This window comes from Varroa jacobsoni, unplaced genomic scaffold (assembly GCF_002532875.2).
Source record: "Varroa jacobsoni isolate VJ856 unplaced genomic scaffold, vjacob_1.0 scaffold_899, whole genome shotgun sequence".
Lineage (NCBI taxonomy): Eukaryota > Metazoa > Arthropoda > Arachnida > Mesostigmata > Varroidae > Varroa > Varroa jacobsoni.
This window is the reverse complement of record NW_019213801.1, coordinates 91,651-102,582: the sequence shown is the minus strand read 5'-3', so window position 1 is coordinate 102,582 and position 10,932 is coordinate 91,651. Positions and strand designations below refer to the sequence as shown.

Here is a 10,932-nt window from a genome sequence, read left to right as displayed (position 1 = left end):
TTTTCAGCTTGACTAGGAAATAGCAAAGTGGTTTTTTTACCACTCTCTCAATAGTTCTTTTTTTTCAATGAGCCTCCTTACGAACTGTTATCGCCTAGAAAAATTAAGCAGCTATATACTCTTTGTGTGTGGCGCAGGTGTATGCTTCAGGCTCGAGATGTTCGTAGCAGCAACGATGAGGCTGCTATGATGATGGAGCTTCGAGAGATTGCCGACCGTCACTCGGCTTTCAACGTTACCGTGTTCCATCCACTGTTCGTATTCTTCGATCAGTTCCTTCTAGTCCGCTCGACTACTGCCCAATCCGTAGTAGTCGCTACCCTCGTCATGATCCTGGTCACAGTTTTACTCTTGCCGTCGGGCTGGGCGGTTGCATGGATGGCACTTACAATCGCTTCGATCGAGCTCGGTGTTCTCGGCTTCATGACTCTGTGGGGCGTCAACCTCGACTCGATTTCGATGATCAATCTGATTATGTGTATCGGCTTTTCTGTTGACTATTCAGCGCATATAGCACATGCGTTTCTTACCGGACGCGCTCCAACTCCTGAGGGGCGTGTTGCTGAAACGTTGTCAGCGCTGGGCGTACCAGTCGTCCAGGGTGCCTTGTCAACCCTGCTCGGTATCATCATTCTGGCCGCTGCACCGTCCTATATCTTTCTCACCTTTTTTAAGACAGTCTTCCTGGTTATTGTGCTCGGAGCGCTACACGCACTTATATTTTTACCGGTTTTCCTATCGGCAACGTTCAAGCAAAAGAAGGAAATTATTGAGAATAACGTCGTCTAGAAGGTCGAGTCCCAATAGTCGAGCCAATTTGCCGTATCGCAAATAGACGGATGCTTCCGTAATTTTCTTTCTAAATGTTCAATTCAAACAAAAACCATTTAGAATCGTTCAAAGATTTGGAAAATGTTGGATCCTTCCGAAGTTTTCCACCAGAGTCCTTTTTAGACGGCAGTTGTTAAATCATCTTCTTTCAAATGCTCTACACATCGCAAATTTAGAGATTCGTCTGATTAAAATTCAATATTGAGAGATTCTAACAACTGCAAAATCTCTCTTATCACATACGCGTATATAGAACAAACGTGGAACCAATAAGGTAAAAAAATTCAATAGCTTACTTGTATATAGAAAAAAATGTCTAGAGTGGACAATAGATTAAGTTTGTTCCACTAAATAAATGTTTTGTCGTAGGTTCTAGTTGATGAGTTCTATAAACGTAGAGCATTGCTCATTTATAAACATTCTTCTCTTATTGAATGATGTTGCAGTACGAGCACTGCAATTCTTCGGCGAACAGTTGTATATATCCGCATGTTTATCCTGACACACGCGTATTGCGCTAAAACCTGTATCATAGAAATGATTTTGTAATTAAAATATTCCTCATCATAAATGAAAATCAAGAAGTAATTGCAGTACTAAATAAATACTCGTCAACATGTCTGTGTCTTAAGTAATCCTCTTATGTAATGGAACGCAATTATGTAACTGCTCCATAATAGTTTGAAATATTGTCGACATACTTTGGAAGACATATTGTTATAATCTGCATCCGTGCTACGATTCCCCTATCTTCTAATCCTCCATGTTTTATACATACTCCTTGGGTTTTGATACGGTTTTCAATTCGGTTCGTACTTTTGCTCATGGACACAGTCACTCATATCCAACTCTCCTCTTGTAGAAACAAACACAAAGGTTCAATTGATTATATTAGACATATTTATTTACAAGAAGAGGCATCTAAATTTGAATGTACATCCATGTTTGTATTTCTACTTCATTAGTTATTATTTTGCTCCCGAAAACACGCTACCCGTATTAATGCTTCTTTCGTTTCACTATGATTAATAATATAGTTCTATCTCTAGTTCTACCGTTACAATGTTCCATCGCGTTTGCTGTATCCTTTTACTATCTGGTGCTTTTTTCGTCAGATTTGCGGTTTACAGTATAATATTATCTTCACCATACTGCCTTGCCTCATTTTATAGTCGTATATATAGTGGCTATGCGTCTTCCACTACTTCTGCTAGAGCCAGATGTTATTACAGTTTTTATCCATTTTGCCATTTGACGCATGGCAGCGTGAGTCAAATACTTCATCCCGTCAATGCTCAATGCATCACCCACTCAACGCAGTCAATCAAGCTTTAGTTTGACACAATTCTATATGTTTTTACTACAGCCGGACATCTTCTATTTCTTCTTCCGTACAGTTGAAGCCACCGCAGCACAACTTTCACATCATATAGATATATATATAACGCGAAATGCGTATTGCCTAGCGTAAGGCGTTTCCGTTTCGTCAATCAAGCGGCAGATCCCATGTCCAACGATCAATCACACAAGAACCTCTTTCGTTCTTCGCATCTATCGGTCTGTAGTTTAGGCATTCAAAAACATCGAGTGGTTTTCTGTGTAGTCGCAGGCGGCTGGTTTGTGTGTTGTTCTGAGGGATGTCGATGTATGTTAGACGGCTGTAGGACTACTTTATGTGCGAGGCGAAACCAGGGGTATTTGCAGTGGGGATAACGCTGTTTTTCATCGATGTTAAGCTACCTAATAGCTAGTAGCTAGCAAATACAGGCAGGAGTGATGTGAAAGATCCCACTCTCGAGTGTTTTCTTTCGTTGGCCTTACTTTCTCTTGGTAATTTTAGACGTTACAGTGACACCTAAGGGATGTAGTTGATCGTTGATTGTTCTGTTGATACCGCTACGGCGGCTGTTGCATGTAGCGATCTAATTTTTCGTTTTGTTCGACTAAGTAGCAGGGCATGAGTGAGCTTACGGTAAATCGCTTTTCCAGTGTCATTATTAGATAGAAAGCGAACATTTTTAAAGATTAAAGCGCCTTATTCAAACTTTGCCTGGGCATTTAGCTAAGGAAAAATCCGTATACTCATTGATATAAATAGAAATCTGCACCTATCAATCTGTTGTGTTCAGACACCGGAGGCCGTATCGCCAAGGCCTTTGTTTGCTTCGGTTGCACACATGGGGATTTCAACACGACTGCCCGATACGTTGGGTTTCAGCCCGGCCTCATTCGCACGCTATCGATTGTCTCTGATGTCAGCTTCGATTGAAACTGTCCTCCGCCGGCATTTAAGGTTACCATCCTAATTTCGTACAAAGGCAGCATGCTATTATCATATGCTTGCTTTCCTCTTCGTTCTTTTTCCAATCTTAGCTGACGCTCTCAGTGCTCGATATTGATGTTTGTCGTAGTTTCGCTATGAAATAAGTCCGCGATCCCTTATAGTAGATTCTTAAAACAGGAGATTTTATCGATATTCGATTTCTATATAAAAGCAATGAATGTAAAAGTGAGTTCCCGCTTCTCCCAAAGTTCACTGGTTGAACGATTGTTCAACGTTGAACTCAACGAGCTCGTTGCTTACTACTTGAGCCTCACAGACTGAATGTTTCTCGGTTGATTCGTAGAACACAAATCACCTATAAGAACACCTCACCAACGCAACAATCTATGATCCTACTGATGACATCGATAGGTTCGAAAGCGCAGCTCAGGATTGGTCGGGAAAAGTCACTTATCATAACCAGCAAAAGTGGTTCAATTGAGAAGTCAATAATACCAGCACAACTCGCAAACGTCTTTTTTCGCCCTCTGTTTTTCAATATTGTTCGTTTCAGCGTCGAAACAATATCTCATGTCTTATTTGATATACAGCGACCTCTTTTGGACCTTCCCGTAACGGTAAATTACAAAAACATGATTAGTTTTAGTAGCCAAACATAATCACCGATAACCGTATACATTTGAAGCAGCAGCGGCCGCCACATCAGCAGCAGTAACAGTTGTAATTAAAACAATGTTGTAGAATGGCTAAAATCGTCCGCTGTCTTCATATCTTCGTTATGAATAGTATAACAGTAAGTTTTGTCTTCAATACCGTTATACCGTTAATATCATAGCAGTATTGGTTGTTGTTAAGCATCCGCTTTTCCCCTTCTTCACTGTCAGCGCTATGGACGACGCTGTTTCATACAATTCACCGGAACATCTCAGTTTATTTAATATATTCGAGTAGCACAAATGGTAGCAAAACGCGAGAGGTGACGTACGGAAATGCACAAGGTAAATGGTATGCATCAACTGTAACACGCAGCAGCGACGAATATTGTATAGATTCTGTGGTTATGCTGATATCGGTGGTCAGTCATTTACCATGACCCAGTGGGTTTCAACAGACTTCAGCTGATTCGGTCGAAGGTGACACAGCTTGTTCTAGCTCTACTTTAGCATTTCGTTTAGCCACAGCTAGGTATATAAATTGATTATTATTATTTTTGCTTAATTCCTCATACTGCTACGGGTACCATAGGATCTTAATCATCATTATCTAGTGCTATATATTGTGTATTAGCTACGTCTGTAAGAGCACAAAGTTTCCGTTTTGCCATTAGGTAGCACTAGTCATCTCAGGCGCAATTGAGCGATACAATGAACACAAATAATAAAAAAATACTCGCGTTTTAACTAATATTGTTCTTATCGCGTGTAGGATAGTTTGTAAATATTTACCTAGTATATATATATATATGTTAATGTTCCCGTAAGGAAGAGTCTGTATGTAATTGATCGGCCGAAAGGTAATTTTGTTGTTTCAGCTTTTACTTGATTAAAGTCATTGTTAGCTCTTAGGGAAAGGGTAACTTCGCTTACGACAAGAGATCCTGTAGCTTTCCTTTCCTCTAGACTTAGGACAACAAACCGGTCCCTTGATTATGGGGATGAGGATGCCTCACTTATCCGAGCTGCATATTTCCTAACGGCGACGAAATTCCAGAATAGGCAGAGTCGAAAAGTATGCTGGTTTTTCGATGACATGATCTAACTCAAACAAAAAGTAAACAATGCGCCAGATGGCAAGCAGTCCCAATAGAAATTCAGCCAGCTTTAAAGCCCAATGGTTAAGTAAAACATACATGCAGAACGTTATAGCTTGTCTCTACAAAATTACGTTGGTTTTATCAGCTTCAATTAATAACCTTAAGCCATTGAAGAATCATCCAAATTCACTCAAATTTTCATGGTGAAATAATTAACATCTGCGATTAGTCGTAACGATTTGTCCCGTTGATCCGTAGCAAATTAATAACAACCACCCACCATCAGTTCGTTAGAATGACGTACATGGCGGCGCTAATTACGCTTGTCTTCTTTTGAATAAGATCATTGTCAAAACGTAGCCTCTGCTTACCCCTGGTTTTAGCGTCAATAAGGATTTCCGTTATTACTTCAAATGTATGTTGCTATAACATCTTTTTTTTGTCTTTTATTATTTTTTGTCTTAGCTATAACGTAGTGTTTCTCACATGCGGCCTAGTTACCATAGTGGTAGACATGGACAGAAAGCAGCGATTCCGTATCTATCCAATGTAAATATAAATGTAATTGTTTCCATAATCGACTATTATGCCTCAGATATCTTTAATTGTATATATATTTTCATTGATTAGTTGACTGGTCAGTTCCTTAGATGATTGGCTATAGTTGATGTTACTTATCGTTAAACGGACGGGCTGAATCGGTAGCTGGCACAGAACAGTGGCTTAACGCTCCATCCCTATTTGCTCGGTTCGATCAAGCCTTGTGCAGCTTCTTCGTTTTCATGCAATAACATCATTATTTTTACATTTGCCTATATATATATATATATATATATATATATATATTTTTTTTTTTTTTTTTACGCTCTTCTCATCATCGTAATAGTCTGCAGTTGTTATGTGTCTTATTGTGACCAAAACGTTGTTACTATCATTATTCCTGCCACATAGCATCCTTCTGTTTACTATTTCAGGCATGCTTTCGCTATATAATGTAGTAAGTTTAAGTTAAGTGTATCTATCGAAGAAGTATGTAACACTCGGCAAATGCTGCGTTTGGCTGTTACTTGCTTACGAGACCGATGAATTCAGAGTGAATATTCGTATGCTTATGCATGTCAATTCCCCTCAGCTCTCATTTCGGTTCTTCTTCAGACCAACTCAGGGGTTAGAGGCTGGTATCGACCATACAATCGTTCAAAAGTTCCTGCAGTGCGTACTGATCGATCAGCGATAGAATTGATTTGGTGATCTCTGTTCGACTCTTGAGTCACTTAGGAATGGGCGGTAAATGGTCAAACCTTTGACTTCATTCTAGTGTGTCTTCTGTCGGTTGAGTGACGTGTATGTGTGTGTCTATGTCTGCTTTCACCATTGACTTGATCGCTGCTACCCTTATTTTTTTCTCTGTTGGCCACTTTCGTGGCTCCAGCTGCTACCTTTTCGTACATTTGTAAAATGGCTAGCGCGGATATAGCACAACCTAAGCTCTCAGTAATCGTTGAAGGTCGGACGCATTTGATCTGAAAGTATTAGCAGTAACGCAATACGTGTAGCGTCAACTACCACGACAAATAAGTTCCGGTATTTCCTGTTGCGGGTCTTTTATAGCGTCTGTAACGGACCAGCTGTAGTGTCATCCGATAAAAATAAGTAAATACAAAACCGTCAATAAAAGCCCTTTACCCATAGAAGCAGCAGACGGCCGCCACTTTAGACATTTTGATACCCTTCATTCAATGCCAACCTTCTTATTTGCTGCGTCTGTCGAAAAGCTAATGACTGCCAACCGCACAGCAACAAAAATCTACCACAGATTTGTAATTACTGTTTCAACGTTGTTGCCCGTTATGATTGTTGTTGTTGTTATTATTCATATATGATAGGACCCCATCAGCAACGCACTGTCGATGGAGGCTTGAACAAGTCAGACGTGGGACGTATCACTGGTAAGCCCAGGGATGTGTATAAATTGTTGAGCGCTAACATCTACATTTGCCGCTGCAGCTGCGCCTGCGTGTGCCGCGTGCGCTGCTTTTATACGATTTTCAATCTCGCGTTCTTCCCGACGTTCTTTGAGTTCTAGCTGATCGTGTAGTACAACAAGTTTGTCACGTTTTTCAAGAATTTCCAACATCTCTCGGAGAATCGCGCGCTCCTCACCCACGTCTTGCGGGGTTTTCTTCGAGTCTGTAAAGCAAACAAATAAGATAAACGCAAAGGAAGGGAAAGTTAGTAAAACTGAAAACAAAGTAGGGACGCAGGTAGAACGTGTTTCACATACGGTACACATGTTATAAACTAAACTGCGACACATACGCTAAAACAAACGTACAGTTTGGCAAGCCTATTGAACATAACAGCACAAAATCGGCTCTATGGTAGGGTATATATTCGAGCTGTGGACAGCGCCAGGATAAACGACAAGTGTCTTACTTTCAGTCGAATCACTTACCAAGCTGAGATTTTATTTGATCATATGAAACTTTCACATTTGGCATTTTGCCAATGTGTTCGCATTACACGGAGCTGGCCGCCTCCCTGACATAAGCCTTTCGCCAGAAAAAAACGATCTAGGCCATATTCAATACCTTAATCAGGTGCCTCAAATAGAGGTTCAAGTTATGTAGTGACCTTCTCGAGAATCTACTCTATATCAAATCTAAGACTTTCACTGTTTTCTCAAGGTCGTTCCGAAAGTGGTCAGAAGGTAGGTATTTCTTCAAAAAAACATAATTTTTTGAAATTACTCTATGTCCTACCTAGTTACTACTGCCGTCACAAAATACTGTTAGGATGACCCTTAGCTACCACAATTAATCCTATTAAAATCAGTCATATAAGCCACATAAGCCGAACACAGAAGTATTTTCCTCTTTTAGTTGATTATGCTTCACTTACCATCAATGGCCATTCGTTCTCGCATTTCCTTTTGTAACTTCGCGTGCCGGTTTTCCAACTCTAGATCCTTGGCCCGGATAAGCAGCTCCTGTTCACGTCGATTAAGCTTATTCTTTTGTCGGAGAAGTTCGAACAGTTCTTGTGTTAATCGTTCCTTGTCCGCTGTTATATTTGTTAGATGAGCTGCCGGAGCCTGACCTAGACGACGCAGTTCTTTCTCTACGTCGACCCCTCGCGCCTCAATCCCGGCACGCTCCACTTCGATTTCGGCCAGTTTCCGCTGAATTTCCTGAGCGCATCGCGCCCTTTTTAGCTCCTGCTGTTTGTATACACGCTGCTGGAATCTTTCAGCTTTGTCCTTATCGGTGGCCTCTACTCGCCGGTCGCTCAGAATGTCCTGAACATCGGGAAACGGCTCATTATCATTGTCGCTCTCACTTCCGCTAAGCAGCAAATCAGTTCCCGATATGAGAGTGCTCATGCCAACGCTGCCTAACCGCGACTCGCACAGTCCCAAACCGGACCCCACCGAACCGACTAAACCGAGCTCGGTGACAACCGAAAAGCTGCCCGCGCTACGGACTCCGCTGGACGCTGTAGCACTGTTTGGCGTGCATGGGCCTGCATGTCCTGTTGACCGCAAGCTGTCCTGGCTCAGGTTCCGCTTTTTGTCTTGGACATCCTTGCTAAACTTGCTACTGGTTTTGGCATGGTGATCCTCTTCACGATCACCGCCTTGACTGTCAACCGATGCAAGAGAGCCTCGTGGTGTTTTGCCCTGTGCCTTTGGTGAGAGCATTTTAAGTTTGGCCGATATCGTCACCTTGCCTGAAGGGCTTTTCGCTAGAAGTTCACCCTTGTCTTGTTTGTCTTTACGGCCTGATGCTTGCTGATGGTTTTGGCCGTTAATATTTCCGCCGTTACTATCGCGGTGGCCGGTCGAATTAGCGGAACTTGCGCTACTCTTACTGCCGAACGTCAGAAACGAGAACAGCGCATTCCGTGCCTTATGACCTGCCGAATTAGGCCTCGATTGCCGCACATCGGAGGCGCCCGTCTTGCTTGGAGGGCTGCTTTCGCCGCTCGAAAACAACCTTAAACAAAAAAAAACCCACAGGAAAAGGCAAATTGAATACATAACGCGTACAATCGCTCCAAACACCTGAAAGCTTCTTTTCCCGATTGTATATTATATGAAATAACCTTTGTTAAACTTTACAGGCACAAACAATGTGCCTGTTGCAATATTTTTTTGCTTAATTTAATCACATTTACCTCGTAGTATATATTGTTGCTCGGACTTGAGCCTATGGCCCCTGCTGACTTTTCAGCTAAAGATTTAGCGGTCTAAAAAATCATGCTAACAAACACAAGATATTATTATACGTAGGCTAGCGCTAACGAGGCAAAGAACGGTTTACAAGAAGTTGCAATGGAGTGTCCCTAAGTCAATGTGATCTTACATAACATAATACGTACCTCTTTTTGGCGGACGCTTCAGGTGTCTTTTGGGCTTTTGTGGCTGGCGCTGAGGAGGATACCTTTCGTGTGGAATCACCAGCGGCTGCCGGCAGCGAAGTTGATTTGGTTGTCGACACAGTCGCCGACGGACTTGGCTGCACCACTTTTATCCTTGCCTTCGCCTGTTGTAAAGGCTGAAAAGCTGATAACATCTCGGGGTCGGGTGCACGCTCGAGGTACTCGGACTGGGGCCTAAGTGGCGGATGGACACCAGTTGCAGCGTGTCGAGCTATCGGTGTAGCTCCAACTGCTCCCTGTGTCGTCATTACCGTTGGGTCCCAGGCGCCATCTTCGCTGACTAATCGATCACGGTGCCGTCTAACACAGGCTGAAGGCGGACTGATGCCCAGTTCGGCATCCGATTTAAGCTTGGCCCGTTCTCTTGCTTCCTGCCTACTCAACACGTGTTGTTATGTTCGTGCAAAAATAACGACAAACATAAATGTTCATATTAACAGAAATCACTTGCAACACTTGAACATTTTTTTACCGACGTACAATGATCTCTATGAATAACCACGAACACGACCTTTGAAGGTACTCTTACAGCCGTAATCAAGAAGAAACTACTTGATTTTTTTTTTTATTAATTCTGTCATACAGCGGCAATTTTTAATATAGTCTTTCTGTGTGACTCGTTAGTCCTTACGCACCTTGCACGTTCGCGATCAATACTGCACAGCGAGGACACGCTTCCTGTCCTGAACCGCCATTGCTCTCGACCTTTCGAGTCGGGCGTAGCAAACACTGAATAATCGTTGCCAGGTGCTGGCACCAATGGTGGTGGCGGTGGCGGCGGCATATCACCGCCAACTTCAGACGTCCCTTCACCTGCCGCTGCTCCAACTGCTGCATTTGCCCCACTGTTTACCTTAAAACCTGCCAAACTGATGCGATCGTCAAAATATGGCAGGTTGTTCACGTTTTCATAGATGCTTGCTTCGTTGACGGCCTTCAGCTGTGTTAATGCTGCGACAGGGTCGCGGGCCAATACCGACGATTGTGATACCTGCGAAAGGCGGCCGGGCGACGTCGCCCGCCGGTTTGGTTGTTGCTCCCGGTGGGTAGTATTTACAGCATTAATAAGATGGTCACACTCGCGACCATGAGGTCCTGTGGAAGTCGCGTGAGCCACGGCTGTATGCAGATTTTTGTTGTGATCGAGCACACTTGGCGAAGTCGCCGACTTTTGCAGTTCGGTGCCGGCGGTCGTGCGAAATGCCTCGTCATCGTCAGAGAGCAGGTCGTCTTGTGAACCCTTCTGCGAAGAATTCGCAGAACGAATCGACGGGAACTCGAAGTTCTTTAACTTAATATTTAACGTTTTTAAATAGATCGAGTCCGACTCGGTGGGCCGACAAATCTTTTCTGCAAACCGGCCGCCGTACCCGGTGAATTTTGGCAGTGGAGAAATTTTCGCGTTTTTGGTGGACGCCGCCTTAGCCGCTTCATCAATGCGATTAGCGCTTGACGAACGCTCAAGCGGATTACCTACGAAATGTAAATAAATGCAGTAGAATAGAGAAATAATAGCACACGGATATTAGAATGATTAAACATTAGCCGGTTATGACCCGGTAAATTAAGGAGCCGAATTGAAAATGCATACATAAGTAGTACGCTCTATTTTTTTCATTTCACT

The 10,932-nt window shown here is 42.8% G+C and overlaps 2 protein-coding genes across 9 annotated transcripts in view; one reads left to right on the top strand and one right to left on the bottom strand.

The window, feature by feature from the left end:
• LOC111264798 (patched domain-containing protein 3) overlaps nt 1-1,448 on the top strand; it is an 8,184-nt gene extending 6,736 nt beyond the window's left edge. For all 3 annotated transcript variants that reach the window (XM_022840966.2, XM_022840967.2, XM_022840965.2), the window contains one exon: nt 138-1,448. In XM_022840966.2, coding sequence (XP_022696701.1) covers nt 138-789 — 652 coding nt within the window. In that variant the 3' untranslated portion in view covers nt 790-1,448. The remainder of the gene's footprint in view (nt 1-137) is intronic.
• Nucleotides 1,449-1,708: 260 nt separating this feature from the next.
• Nucleotides 1,709-10,932, bottom strand: part of Mical (Molecule interacting with CasL) — a 59,708-nt gene continuing 50,484 nt past the window's right edge. For all 6 annotated transcript variants that reach the window (XM_022840954.2, XM_022840960.2, XM_022840956.2 and 3 more), the window contains exons 23-26: nt 9,944-10,781; nt 9,249-9,683; nt 7,770-8,863; nt 1,709-7,058 (exon numbers count right to left, since the gene is read on the bottom strand). In XM_022840954.2, coding sequence (XP_022696689.1) covers nt 6,796-7,058; nt 7,770-8,863; nt 9,249-9,683; nt 9,944-10,781 — 2,630 coding nt within the window. In that variant the 3' untranslated portion in view covers nt 1,709-6,795. The remainder of the gene's footprint in view (nt 7,059-7,769; nt 8,864-9,248; nt 9,684-9,943; nt 10,782-10,932) is intronic.